The sequence below is a fragment of the Asparagus officinalis genome, chromosome 3 (genome assembly GCF_001876935.1).
Source record: "Asparagus officinalis chromosome 3, Aspof.V1, whole genome shotgun sequence".
Taxonomy (NCBI): domain Eukaryota; kingdom Viridiplantae; phylum Streptophyta; class Magnoliopsida; order Asparagales; family Asparagaceae; genus Asparagus; species Asparagus officinalis.
The window spans coordinates 36,640,281-36,655,326 of record NC_033796.1 but is presented as its reverse complement, the minus strand read 5'-3'; the positions used below and the strand labels follow the sequence as shown (position 1 = coordinate 36,655,326).

The 15,046-nt window shown below is 37.3% G+C and overlaps 1 protein-coding gene and 1 long non-coding RNA gene across 2 annotated transcripts in view; one reads left to right on the top strand and one right to left on the bottom strand.

Annotated features, from left to right (window-relative positions):
* LOC109833800 overlaps window positions 1-2,340 on the bottom strand; it is a 28,139-nt gene extending 25,799 nt beyond the window's left edge. The window contains exon 1 of the long non-coding RNA XR_002245350.1: window positions 2,258-2,340. This is a non-coding gene — a long non-coding RNA (uncharacterized LOC109833800). The remainder of the gene's footprint in view (window positions 1-2,257) is intronic.
* Window positions 3,996-6,494, top strand: LOC109833798. Its single transcript, XM_020401613.1, has 3 exons — window positions 3,996-5,891; window positions 5,980-6,108; window positions 6,194-6,494. The coding sequence occupies exons 1-3, from the start codon at window positions 4,020-4,022 to the stop codon at window positions 6,386-6,388; spliced, it is 2,196 nt and encodes a 731-aa protein (XP_020257202.1). The 5' UTR covers window positions 3,996-4,019; the 3' UTR covers window positions 6,389-6,494.

Genomic DNA, 15,046 nt, shown 5'->3' with positions numbered 1-15,046 from the left:
AATCAAGCAACACGATGAGAATCTGAATCTTAACTAGTGTTGAATCACAAGGGTCATTTTTTGGTATGAAACAAAGAACTCGGAATCTCTACAGCCTCGCGTTAATGTGGATAAATAGTACTGTCTCATTTTTAGTAGAACCCATAAATAAGAAATATTTTATTAAATTCAAGTAAAGTAAACAATATATATTTCATTGGGTTCCACAATGAAATAGTCCCACAATGAAAACAGAAAAATGGTAACTACACTAGGAATGTTATATCATATTTGTACTACCACTAACAGATGTGATATGTAAGGTCCTTCATTGTAAATTGTCAAAAATAAAAATTTGTGAGTCAACATGATCCTCGCTCTTTCGTTGGTGATAGCACAAACTTAGTACAGCATATATGGTATAGCTATCACTGCTCTATTCATGAAGAACTTCGTCTTGTTACAATTGAGCATATTGGACTAAGCTGCAGCTTACGTTACTTCTCTTTCAACAACTTAGATCAAACCTCCGAACTCTTTATTCAATCCATGCCGACATACACACACACACGAACAAAAACAAAACAAAAAGAAAAGAAAAAAGGGGGAAAAAAAGAAGACTCGGATACTCGATGATCTCACCAATATCTCTTACCATTGCTGCCTCAACCAAGAACTTAATTGTTGGCTCTGAACAGTTGTTTGTGCTCTTGATCAGCCAAGGTGGATACCCAGTCATAAGCAGAACAATCTGTCAATCGCTCTTCACTGAGTTTGGACAGGGATTAGAAAGAGTTCAGGGTTTCGATTTAAGCTGCTGATTGAGAAGAATGAGAGCTGTAGCTTGGTTATATGCTCAATTGTAACAAGAGGATGTTCTTCCTGAGACATGGGAAATTGATGTGAATACAAAGTTTGTTTTGTGTTAATCACATAGAGGGTTATAGAATGTGTTAATCGCATAGAGGGTTAATCACATGGGAAATTGATGTGAATACAAAGTTTGTTTTGTGTTAATCACAGAGGGTTATAGAATTTGTTCTTCTAGAATATTTGCATCCAAATCATGAAGATACAGCTAACGAAACCAAAAAAATCAGCTGAGAAACTGGTATATAAAGTTACTAACAATTTAGATGTTGATCAGTACTTGCAGAAATGTTCATAGAAAACAGAATCCGCTTAATAAACAATTGACAAATGATAGAGTGAGATCACGGTTCCTCCCATCAGCTCTTGTGCATAACGAAACTAGATATGGAAGGTACTTCAACCAATCATCTGCTCATTTCAGTTCAAGCACACATGATTGTGTGTATTTGCTATTTATGTGTGCACAACCATGTGTATATTTGACTCAAACAATTCCGGTATCAGCTCAGAAAACTTCTGCAGACCTGTTGGTATAAGCTACAACTATAAATAAGCTACAATTACAAAGAATGAACATAACATAAACTCACTCTTTCTTGCCGAATATTTAAGGGAGACTATGAGAAATACAAGTACGAAGAGTCGAGAAAGAGATATAGAGATATCAAGAACTGTCAAGGGTGAAGGACCCTTGACTCAAGAAAGGTGAAACAAAGCATTAGGACTTACCTGAACTCTTAATCCTTTAATTTGAAGATTTGTGTAAACATGACCTTTAAAACACATGTTATAGAACCCAATATGGCACCATTTCGGCCAATTCTTTAATGCCAAAATATCGCTGGATATATCTGGAATATCCCAAAATGTTGCCTAACAGTCAGGAAAATCCGATATGTCACAGATAATTTTTCAAAAATAATAAAACATGCATGTAAAACCTTTCCCATTGTGGTAAACCATAGAAAACAATATTTTGGATCATCGCTCTGATCAAGACAGGTTGGCTACGAGCATGATAGACGGTCAGAGAGCTCCACAAAGAATAGAAGTTTTCATATTATCTAACCATAAGCTTGAATTCAAACATCAATTTTTGGTGCAAAATTGCTAGTCATCATAACTATGAGAGAGAGAGAGAGAGAGAGAGAGAGAGAGAATGAAAACTAACAATAATACTCATGGAATCTGAAAAAGTAACTGAAAATATGGAAGCCAGATTAGCAATATTTCAAAATGTTACAGCTGACAGATTGAATAAAGATGATGAAAATGGAGTTACAATAAAGTAAATTGAGTGGATAAGAAAATAAAAATGATATGTTAGCTGGATACATAGAACAAACTGAATGTAGCTTCAGTTATTAGGAAGCTAACAAGTAAGCAGAAAGAATTAAAATAGAACCTGGTAAGTCACTCTTGTCCAAGTCTCGCATATCCTTTCCCCAGTCCTAGACAGCAAACAGCGTCTTTCAATTTTTTTACTCGCCTTCTGCGTTTCTTGCCATGTCATTGACTAGTGGGCCCCGCCTCACTTGAAATTAAGATAAACCGCTCATTATAACTGTCATGGACCCGGTTCAGAGGTCTGGTTCAGCACCTTCCTCTGCCTTTAAACTAACCGTTTGATGCTGGCCTCTTGAGGATATGCACCCATTATTCAATCAATCAAGAACTGAGAAAAACAAACCAAACGCCCCAATTGAGAGCAAATAAAATCAGAAAACCCTTCTTTCACTCCAACCCCATGGCGAACTCACAGCCTTACCTCCCTTCTCCTTCCTCTTCTTCCTCCACAACAGACGAGATAGAGCTGCGGATATAAAACACACAACTCAATGAATCAAGAACTGAGAAATCAAACCACCATCCTCTTCCTTCCTTCTGCTACAGAGAAAATAACAAAAAAAAAAAACCACTCCTTCCCAAGATTTCCATGGACCACTCAGAGACTTCTGACCCTTCCTCTTCCTCCTCGGCCTCCATCGATGGAGAGCTGAGGACAGTATGCAACAAGGCTATGGCATTACTCTATTGTTGTGGATACGATAAGGCCGACTCTTTGATGAAGGATGCTAACCTTGCCTTACTCCGTATCAACTCTGTCATCCAGTTATTCAAATCTGAATCCTTGGAGGAAGATCTCATAGCCAAGGACTTCTGCATTCAAGAAGCACTCTCTTGCGCCCATCGAGCGACCCGACTTTCTCCCTCCAACCTTGAGTTCTCTTTCTTTTACGTCAAGCTCCTCATTTCTTATTGTCAAAGATACAAAGAGGGCATTGAGGAGTGTAAGCGTGCTCTAGCTGTTACCAACCCCATCTCAGACACTGCTGATTACTTGAGGGCGTCGAATTTTCAAGAAGTCAGCCATGTAACCATGGAGGAGAGCTTAATCTCTTACTATAGAGAACAGCTACGATCATTCTTGATTACTGCTAGATATTCCATACCTGATGAGAGTTTACTAGAGAAACGTCAAGATCAAGAGCTCTATGATGCCTCATGCCCAGTCTCCCGGGAGGTATTGGACACCTGTGAGAGAGCCCTGGCATTACTCCATTTGAATAACTTCGCCAAGGCTGATCGCTTGTTGCATCAAGCAAACAACCACCGTCACAATTCCTTTGCCTTCTTCCATCGTGTACGTGCATTAGCCCACTATTATGCCCAAACCCAGAAAAATGATCTTGAAGCTAAGAGACGCGGGTTCCAAGAAGCCATTGCATCTGCTCATAGAGCCACCCAACTCTCCCCCTCCAACCTTGAGTATTCTCTCTTCTATGTCAAGCTTCTCATTTGTTGCAGCGAGGGAATTCAAGAGGCTGTCAAGGAGTGTCAGCGAGCTCTTGTAGTTACTGACCCTATGGATTTCTTCTTTCAGCGCTTCTTGAAGCAGGAAACTGCTAAGATTCGGATGGCCTTCTACCAACAAAGCCTCAGGTCCATTTTGAATAAGCATACCGTTGCTCCGCCCTCTTCTTCTGTTTCCAAAAGCACAGATCGTCCTCCCAATGAGATGAAGAACCTAAGTGAGCAGGCTCTTCAAATCTCCCCTAAAGGTGAAGAATCTATCTCTTCTCATTCCTCTTCTTCTTCCTCCCTTGCTTTCACAAGTACAAATACTCTCCCTTCTACTAATAAGGTGAAGAATCTCACTGATCCCGATGTTCAAATCCCCCATCAAGATGAAGATCCCTGCCCTTATCATTCCCCCCTCTTCCTCACTTGCTCCCACGATCACAGAACCCCACCCTTCTCTCAACGAAATGAAGAATCTCTGCCGGGCTCTCCAATTCATCAGAAAAGGTGACCCTGTCAAGGCCAAAAATGTCCTCAAAGGCATTCGCCACAAGCACCAATCCTCGGCAGTTTTCCACCGAGTACACAGTGCAGTACTCTGCCATTATGCCACGAAGCTGATCAATGATCCTGAAAGCCAAACATACCAATACGACAACGCCCTCGACTCAGCACATCAAGCTACCATACTCTCCCCCAACAATCTTGAGTTCTCTTTCTACTACGTGACACGTCTTGTTTCTCACTGCAAATATGAAGAGGCCAAAAAAGAGTGTGAGCGTGCTCTTGCAATTACCAACCCTGTCGATTTTTTAATGGACTATATCAAAGAGAGCAACCAAGAAACCTCTACCTTGGAAAGGATTTCCCTCCACCAAGACTATCTTCAATTTCTATTGTATGTCTTAAAGAGCCCAAATCTTTCTGAAAAATGCAGGAAGACACTGCTGATTGACCCTGGCATAGTCCAAATTCGAACTTATTTACGGTCACTGCAGACTCCGACAGAATGGAGAGATCTTCTCCGGGTGCCTATTAAGGACTTTGAGTATAAGACTGACTTCAAATTCCCTTTTGAAGCTTTAACCTTTAGTCATGAGAAGCACATTTGGAAGTACTGGGTATGTCCTTGCTGCGATGAGCAAGACTTTAATGATGCACAATTAATGTGGCAGCATATGCTGGAGGAGCATCTGTACGAACCCCCTGAAGAGTTGCAGTCCTTCCTACCGAAACAACTCGATCAACATTGGACTGACAAGATTGTAAAAGGCATATGGGAGCCCATTGATATCCGTGACAGGACAACAAACAGTAACCTAGAATGCTCATTATCGACTAATACCGAGAGAAGCTTTTTTCTCAAGAGAATCAAATGCAATTTTTGGTTGCTTGCCACTAATAATTGCTTGTCAAAGAGCCATATTGACAAGGTTTTAAGATACGTCATGGGAGAAAATCAAGTTCTTCCATCTGTGCAAGACCTAGAGAATGTTGGAACTGGTGATCAGTTGATACTTTGTATTCGAATCTTGGATTCTTTGCAGCTCGAAAAAGTACATAATTTCTTGGAGAGTCTCGTGCAAGCTTGTAATTTATGCATACGTGCTGAGCGCCATAGACCTCTGGGAAATGCATTTCTAGATAGCCCTGGCATTGGGGTCACTCTTGATGACAGTTTTTTGCATATCGATTTGGATCTGAAGCCATTATCCAACAGTGAAAATTCTTTGTCAGCTGAAGACAAAACATGGAGTTCCCCCGATGTAAATCGCGTCATGTGTTGGTTATATGAAGATCAAAATCATACAGAGAAAATTAATGCTTTAGCTGCAGAGAGAGAGGTTGAGACTATTAATATTGTTGAAAAATTGCGGAATGAATATGAAGACTTGTGTATGATATGCAGTAAAAAAAGAAAACTCATTCAGTATCAGGATGCTCTAAACCTCTTCAAAAATAAATGTAAGAACGAACTAGCGGAAAGGGCAAATTCTGCAGAGTATCTGACACAATGGAAAAAAGAACTTGCTGAAAAAGCTGAAAGTGGAAACGATTCATTGATCTGTGTTATTTCTGACATCCTTACGGAAGCAGAGACTTTAAATGCATCCAGAAAGCAGGATGGTGCTATAAATCAGTCTAATGATAATGATAAAGACAACTCAACAAGCTCCTTAGATAACTCCTGCATAAAAGCAGCACACAAAAAATTAGAGTCATCATCAAATGTAGAGGTATGTGCATTTGCCGTCATACTTTTCAGACAATTCCAGAACTTTTTGTATAGACTTCACAGTCTCATCACCACTTTTTCACTTGCAGATTTGCATAGCCGACGCACAGATCATGAAAAATCTAGCCACCACTAGGCAGTTGCAGCTCAATCTCGAAAGAGATTGTACTGTTGATTATCGTGTGATACTTGTACCACACCTGAGAGCTTACATACAGGTCTTTATTTCTTCTATTTCACTTGCTGTTCTACCTCGTTTCAGGTTTTAACTAATTTTCTTTATGGTTTCCTTCAAAATTTCAGGAAGCCCTTAAGCGAAGAATTGCAGAACAAAAAGAGTCTGGAGCCAAAATTGAAGCCTCTTTCAAAGAACTCCTACATGATGATGAAAAACAGACCGTTAAAAGAGATTATAACCGGAAACAATTACAGGAAACCGCAAGGGGTAAAACGAAAAGTAGTAGTTTCAAAAAATCTAAACGCAAACAGTCTAGATAGTCTTGAATCTAGTTCACTTGTTTCACTGCAACAAAAAAGGATGAGGTTCTCTTGTCAATATTTCAATAATTCTTTCAAGAACAAGGAGATTAGTTCAGGTACAACTAAAAAGGTGGACTCTTGTTTTTCATTTCCAGACATGCTGTGGTCCTTTTTCTCCAAAATCTTTACATCCAGAACTCTAATTCTTGTTCTAGTCAATGACCATAATCATGTCTTTCCCTGATTCTGAATGTACATTTTATTTAAAACTCGCTTCTCTATTTAAAAAATTTCAAATAAAACACAGGGCTTTATCCCACATTTGCCCGTAAAAAGACAAGGATGGCTTCATAAGCAATAACCAGATTTCTTTAGACGCTCACGTCCATGATTTGTTTCCGATATCCCCAGCAATACAAATCAAAGAAAAAACTTAAGGTCATACGAGAGAGATAGAGAAAAGGATTGGACGGTTGACACCCTGATGCTGGTTCGACAAATTTGTTATGTGACGGACAACATTGGATCACCGGATTTTGCGAGTCGGCTCGTTTTCATGTTGGTTGATTGAGTAGCATAAGACTAACTGGGTATTGCTTCAGCATCAACAGCTTATTATTGATTGAACTCAAAGAAGAAGAAAAAACAGATTTTTGAGGGGCTTCGGTAATGGGTAAGTAGGTTTGCTTTGATTTTCGTTGTATTTTCTCAAGGAGAATGGTCCTCCTTATATAGGGGCTTAACCCATCATCCCTACCCCTCAGATCCGCCCCCATGAGAGATTTTCTCTCAACCACCCACGATTCACGTTCTCCACCATTCTCTCAACAGAGAAACCGTGGTTGATTTGGTCATCAATGACCAAGTCATGCTAACATCTCCCACTTGACCAAATTAACCAAGTGGCATGCCTCCCACTATCCGTGAGATCGGATGTTTCTGCTTACCATTACTCCCACTATCCGTAGAGAGTAACTCTTATTTTATTATTCATGAAATTTTACTTTGACTTATTTATTCCTAAGTCCCATCAAACTTACATGTTTGATAAAAGATTCCACTAGTATTTCTTTTGTCAAAGGATCAGCAATCATATATGTAGTAAGGATATAAGTCACTTTGACTTCTTTCTTTTCTACAATATCTCGAATATAGTGATACTGGATCTCAATATGTTTTCCTTTGGAGCTATTCGAACCACTATTGATTAAGCTAATTGCTGCTTGATTATCACAATAAATATCAATAGGTCCTTCCAATAAATTAAGATCAAGATCAATCAAAAACTGTCTTATCCAGACAGCATGTGTAGTTGCCATACTGCAAGCTATATATTTAGCATCTTGCGTATATCTAGCAACACACCATTGTTTCTTGCTACTCCAAGAAACAGTTCCTCCTCCAAAGATGAATAAGTGTCCCGAAGTGGACTTTCCATCATCTTTATCGCCTCCGAAATCAGCATCAGAATAACCAATGAGTTCAAGCGAATCAGCTTGATAAACTAATCTATGAGTAAATATACCGCTGATATACTTCATAATCCTTTTAACAACTTCCCAATGTGTTGGTCCCAGATTACTTTGATATCGACAGACTAAACTCACAGCATAAGCTATATCAGGTCTGGTGCACAACATTGCATACATCAAGCTTCCAATTGCTTGAGCATAAGGAACATCTAATGGCTTCTGCCCCTCTCCAGGGCTTTACTCTTTACATAATCTCTTTCTCATAACTAACAGAGTTGGTGCAGGATTGGAATTCTCCATTCCAAACCTTTTAAGAACTAATCTTAAATATTTTTCTTGATTTAAACTTAGCATGCTAGACTTTTAAACTTAGCATGCTAGACTTTCTATCTCGAATTATTTGAATTCCAAGAATATATAATGCATCTCCCATGTCTTTCATCTCAAACTTTTCGCTGAGATCTGCCTTAATTTTATTCAACATTTCTATATCATTTCCAGCGAGCAATATATCATCCACATATAAGGATAATATAGTAAACTTGCTCCCACTTGTCAAGACATATACACAATTATCTAATTTATTTTGAATAAAACCAAGTTTAGTAACTGCATCGTGAAATTTGAGATACCATTGTCTAGAAGACTGTTTTAAACCATATAGAGATTTTATTAATTTGTAAACTTTATGTTCCTGTTCTTTCACCTGAAAACCTTCATGTTGTTACATATATATTGCTTCCTTCAACTCTCCGTTAAAAAATATAGTTTTAACATCCATTTGGAATAACTCCAAATCAAGATATGCAACAATAACCAAAATAATTCTAATGGATCAAATCAAGATATGCAACAATAACCAAAATAATTCTAATGGATGCAAATTTAGCTACAGGAGAATACGTCTCCTGAAAATCTATTCCTGCCTTATGCAAATTTAGCTACAGGAGAATACGTCTCCTGAAAATCTATTCCTGCCTTCTGGTTATAACCCTTGACAACTAACCGTGCTTTGAATTTGTCAATTGATCCATCAACACGATATTTCTTTTTGAGCACTCATTTGCATCCTATGGCTTTTTTATTTTCTGGTAGATCACATAGCTCCCATACCTTATTCTTTTCTATGGAATCAAGTTCTTCTCTCATAGATTCTAGCCATAAAGCTGATTCATGCGATTTCATCACATCAGAAAAGGTTAAGGGATCTTGTTCTTCTATATTTGTATCTACCGAGAAACATGATGACTCACATGAATATAAATAGTAATCATCCATCCATAAAGGTTGTGTTCTTGACCTTTTGTTGCCTACAATCGGATGATTAGGTAAATTATTTTTCATAGGTATTTCATCATTTTCAATGTTAGGTTCATTCATAATATCAGGGTCATTAGTGGGAAAAACACTATAATAATCATCATCTATTACAGTTAGAGGTTCTGTTTCCTCTTGAACTTGTTCCTCTTCCTCTAGATTCTCTAGAAATGTAATATCTTTGTTTTCAATGACTCCTTTTTCTTTATTATAGAACTTATAACATTTTGACTTTTTTGAATACCCTATGAATCTATACTTTATTGTTTTAAAATCTAACTTATCTCTAAGTTGACATGGAATGAGAACATGGGCTATAGATCCCCACTTCCTGAGATGACTCAAATTAGGTTTCCTCTCATTTCATAATTCATAAGGTGTAGATACAACTGATTTGGTAGGAATTCTATTTAAAATATAGTTTGCAGTTAACAATGCTTCTTCCCAAAAGTTTTTAGAGAGACCAGAATGAGACAACATGCATCTAACTACATTAAGTAATGTTCTGTTTTTTCTTTCAGCAACACCATTCTATTGTGGCGTATACGATATTGTTGTATGCCTTTTAATTCCATGCTGAATATAATAACTCTCAAATTCTTTAGAGTTATATTCCCCACCTCTATCAGTTCTCAAAATTTTGATTTTCAATCCAAGTTGGTTTTTAACTTTTGTCTTATATCTCTTAAAGCAGTCAAAGACTTCTAATTCTCTGGATATAAGATAGACGTGTGCAAACTTAGAATAATCATCTATAAAAGTAATAAAATATTCTTTATTATTATGAATTTTGATACTTAGGGGACCACAAATATCCGAGTGTATCAACCCTAAAAGTTCATTGGCTCTGTGTCCGCCAACAAAAGGTTTTTTAGTTATTTTACCAGTTAAACAATGTTCACATGGTGGCAATTGAACATTAGATAGTGCAGAAAGTAAGTTTATTCTGATAATTTTTTTCATTTTTGAAATACTAGCATGTCCTAATCTAGAATGTCACAATTCAGACTCAGAAATATAACAGGACAAGTAGTTCAAATTCAAAATTTTATTATCAGAATTATTACAAACTACTGAAAGAATGCATAATTCATGCTCGGGCACATATTTTCTCATAGCATACACTTTATTATTCTTACCTATAGAAACCCTGTAATTATAGAACCTCACTTCTAGTTCTTTCTTCATCAAGCTGGGAACCGAGATCAGATTGCGCCGAATTCCAGGGGCATAGAACACATCTTTGAGGATAAGAATGCCGTCCCCAAGATCCAATCTATACGAACCAATACATTCTACATCGAGATAGGTATTATTTCCCATATAGATTCTCTATTCTCCTTTCTTCAGCTCGGTGAATTCTACGACTCCATTCTTGTCCTTTGCGATATGTCTAGTCGCACCGGAGTCGATCCACCAACCACTGATATCCGTCATCACAGCATTATATTTCGTCACACTGACGAATTCTCTTTTGCTAGTATCCCTTGTTCTGGATGCTTATAGCCTCCCTTATTCTCCTGCTTTTCACCTTGTGGGCAATTAGGCTTGAAATGCCCGAACTTTCCACAATTATAGCAGGCTCCGCGGGGTACTTTTTTTCTCTTGAACTGCTGCGATTTCGATCCTCGCGATTGTGGTTTACTAGAACCAGGGTTTTTATAGCTTCCAGTATTATGCCTCTAGCGGACATAATTCAGCTATTGCTGCACCATATTCAGTTCCAGTTCCTTCCTACTGGCTATTAAGTCATGTTCTATCGTTAGGTGCATAGAAAGATCAGTGACTGACTTAATGACAGGATTCATTCTTAATGTGGTGGCAGCCACAGCAAGTGAAGGGGGAAGACTATTTAGAATGGTTGCCACTTGCATTCTTTTCGGGATTTCGATCCCAGCAGTGGATAAGTCCTTAGCCATGACAATCATTTATTTATATGCTCTACGATATTGTCTCCCTCTTACATACGACAAGAATTATACTTATGCAAGAGGAGTTGAATGTTAACTTCAGAAACAGTGTCGTATTTTTCTCATACGACAAGAATTATACTTATGCAAGAGGAGTTGAATGTTAACTTCAGAAACAGTGTCGTATTTTTCTTTTATTGCATTCCACATGTCCATGCAAGAGGAGTTGAATGTTAACTTCAGAAACAGTGTCGTATTTTTCTTTTATTGCATTCCACATGTCCATGGAAGTTTTATAAGTTTCAAAAACTTTAATTAAATTATCTTCCATGAACATGAGCATAAGACTTTTCGTCTTTTTGTCTTTCGACTTCCACTGCTCAAACCCTTTCTTTTCTTCAGGTGTTGATTTATCAGTAAGGGTTAGAGCAGTGATTTCGATTACATCATCAATATTGTCATGAATAAGAGCATATCCTATTTTTCTATGTCACATATCATAATTACTGCCATTAAATTTGTTAATTTTTTCTAGTTCTGATAGAACGAGTTTACTAGCCATTCGGTAAAGAACTAAAACTAAATTCAATTTTAAAATATGTATAAGGTTGATATTTTGACAATTATACTAAAATATAATAAAGCTAAATAAATAAATGAATAAAAATAAACCTGACTGTTTCGAGTTGATGAAAGAAGTTCTAATTTGAGCGAGATTGTCACTCAACGGTGTTGATTGGATCAACACTTGTCGAAGTTTTAGCGCCGTGAGAGCAAGTCACCTTCTTCAAATGCAGAGGCAGTGGGACCCATGGGCTATAAACTTGAAGATGTAGGTCACGAGTAGGCCTTGAAGATGGTAAGAGGTAGTACACGTGATAGGAGTAGGCTATGAACAAGTAGGTTATGAACTATGACAAGACTTAACAAGTAAGCTTATGAAAAAAATGGATGTAGTTGGATCTAGGACCAGCTTTGGAAGGCTACGTTGTAGGACCGAAAAACAAAGGGATGTAGCCTTTGAGAAATTAAAAAATGTGACAAGACTTAGACCAGAAGGCTATAAAAATGGATATGAAACAAGCTAGAGAGGAGGACAGAGAGTAGGCTAGGGAAAAATAAATAAATAATTCGTTGGCAGACCTCAACAAAGTGTTTCTTCAAAGAGTACGGTGGTTTTTAACTTTGAGACATGGCTATCTTTTAACCGAGGATATAGAGTAGGCTTCCTATTCTTCTTCAAGAATGTTGCTGCTTCTTCTTCTTCTTCAACTGAACTTTTCTTCTTCAACGGAGAGGGCTTCTTTGTTGGGAAAATAGCATGATTCCGAGATGATGAAGAACCTTCAGCTTTGATACCAGTGATTGAACTCAAAGAAGAAGAAAGAACAGATTTTTGAGGGGCTCCGGTAATGGGTAAGTGGGTTTGCTTTGATTTTCGTTGTATTTTCTCAAGGAGAATGGTCCTCCTTATATAGGGGCTTAACCCATCATCTCTACCCCTCAGATCCGCCCCCATGAGAGATTTTCTCTCAACCGCCCACGATTCACGTTCTCCACCATTCTCTCAACAGAGAAACCGTGGTTGATTTGGTCATCAATGACCAAGTCAAGCTAACAATTATTTCTCCTTTTGCTTCGTAGTCTAACATAAACAAAAGTTAGAAACATATTAGCAGTATGTTTAGAATTACGCTGAATGTCAGGCTGCATCTTCCTTATTGTGCCGCTGGATATATATATATATATAATATATATATAATATATATATATATATATATATATATATTATAATATATGATATATGATAATAATGGTATTCCTTGTCATAGGGAGGCTGATTTCCTCCTGAAAATGATGTGGCACAATTCCCACCAATGTTGATATTCTCTCTCCTACTTTATTCACCATGCTGAGACTGTGCTACATCATTTTCAAGGAGGAAATCTGCCTCGTTTGACATAGGAACCATTAACCTATATATATATATATATATATATATATATAATATATATATATATATTATATATATATATATATATATTATATAGAGATGAGATGGAGCAGAGAGAGAGAGAGGAGAAGAGAGAGCAGAGACGAGAGAGAAGAGAGAGAACATAACTGTTCGGTTTTCCTATGATCGGAAGGCCATTTTAGGGGAAAACATTTATAATCGCTCTTTACGTCATTTCTCATAAAAAACAATGGGAAGCACTAATTTATATGCTATTATGGATGGTAGCCTTAGGAATTAAAGAATTCTATTTTACTCCATTTTGCAGCTTATATGTTATGATCAATGTTGCTAGAAAACTCCACATGCTTCTCATCGAGCGCTATGTTAATAGAAGACAAAAATCAATGTGAAGCGCTCGTCCCTATCAAAATAAATAAATAAATATCTTCCGTTTTGGGTAATACTGTAAAAAAAAACATGAGATTTATGTACACAATCTATCTAGTGTTCTATAGTTTGCAATTCTATTTCAATAACTTAAAATCGTTATTTTTTTAAAAAAAACTTGTATCTTTAGATTAGGTTAAAATAATCAGAACCAAAGAGTTGCCATCGGTTGTTCTCCACACAATGTGGCGTTCAAGGAAAATCAAAGAAAATTACAGCTTCTGATCCTTTTTGTACCTTGATCCAGTGTCGAACATTTGGTGGACAATGAGCCTGACACGTCCTCACCAAATTCTAGGGGAAAATACCTCGGTCCTCCCTCGTAGTAGACATTCAAATTGAGAAATCGGAAGAAAAACTAAGAGAGCTTGAAGCTTTAAATGCAGAATTTGAGAGCTCGATCTCTGATTCTCAAATCGCCGCTCTCCGCGATCCCGCGGTTCCTTTGACATCACGGCAATGGAAAGTTTCTAGGTGGGAATTTGTAAAGCCCGCCTTTTCCCGAATTTCTAGTGCCGCGTCATGCATTAGCGGGCCCATGTCACTGGATATTTAATCGGAAAAATGATGATCGCAAACCAAATTTTAGTGCCCCGTCATGCATTTGGGTGGGGTCCTTTCATGGATTCTTTCTTTTTCAGATAACCTCTCTTTTTTTTTGTTATGCTAGTGCAAACTGCGGAGGTAGTGTTAACTTCGCAGTGTGATTATCATTATCTGATATGATTAGAATATAGGATGTATTCGGCAACCTATTAAAACTAGATAAGAACTTAATCCGACTATTTTGGGTAATTATTTTATATGCCATGAGAATGGACCAAAACAGACCAGTTTTTGTGGGTTAAATGTTGACCAATAAACTAATTCTAATTTGGACCACCTCTCCTCTTTCTTAGTAAGAACTGATTTGAGATTTACTTGCCAAGTTTTTGGATGGAATGTCAAACATACCCTTATGTTAAAGTATAAAAGGGGTCTTTTCTTATAAATTGAGGGGTATTTTTGACCTTTAGTGTCACGTGCTTTGGCACGTGATCTTTCAAAGTTGACGAAGGTACTCCAAGACAACTACATGAGGTTAAGTGGAATAAATAAAGTTCAAAAAGGTTATGTGCAAAACCAAGCAAATTTTGGGGGTTAAAGTGAAATTTACCCAATATAAAATGACAAAATAAATTTTTTTTGATAAAAGATATGCATGAGAAATAATTATTTGATTTCTTGCTTTTTTGTTTATATATTGATATTGATATAATCAATTTTGCTTTTATTTTTCAGCTTCAGCAACTATGCGCCGAAGCAGCCCTTTTGTGTTTATTTGTTTCATGGGCTTTTGCTCGAGAATTAATCAACGGAAACCTATTATTATGCACCGTAATAAACCAATATATTTATTTCGTTAATAATCACCATAATAAAATCCATCACCCGAGAAGGTCTAGCGAGTTGGTTAGCAGCGTATAAGTAGTAATCTAATGTCTCAAAATTGACTCTCTTGAAAAGCACCCACGTGAATTTAATTTTTTGGAATACCCGAGGTCGTGCTTTGATGGGTGCCCATTAGCCATGC

Bases quoted from the DNA above. Each gene is read 5' to 3' on its own strand.
- LOC109833798 (XM_020401613.1), top strand. From the start codon at position 4,020: ATGTTCAAATCCCCCATCAAGATGAAGATCCCTGCCCTTATCATTCCC. The intron at 5,892-5,979 runs GTATGTGCATTT...TTTCACTTGCAG, and splicing joins AGTCATCATCAAATGTAGAG to ATTTGCATAGCCGACGCACA. The intron at 6,109-6,193 runs GTCTTTATTTCT...TCAAAATTTCAG, and splicing joins ACCTGAGAGCTTACATACAG to GAAGCCCTTAAGCGAAGAAT.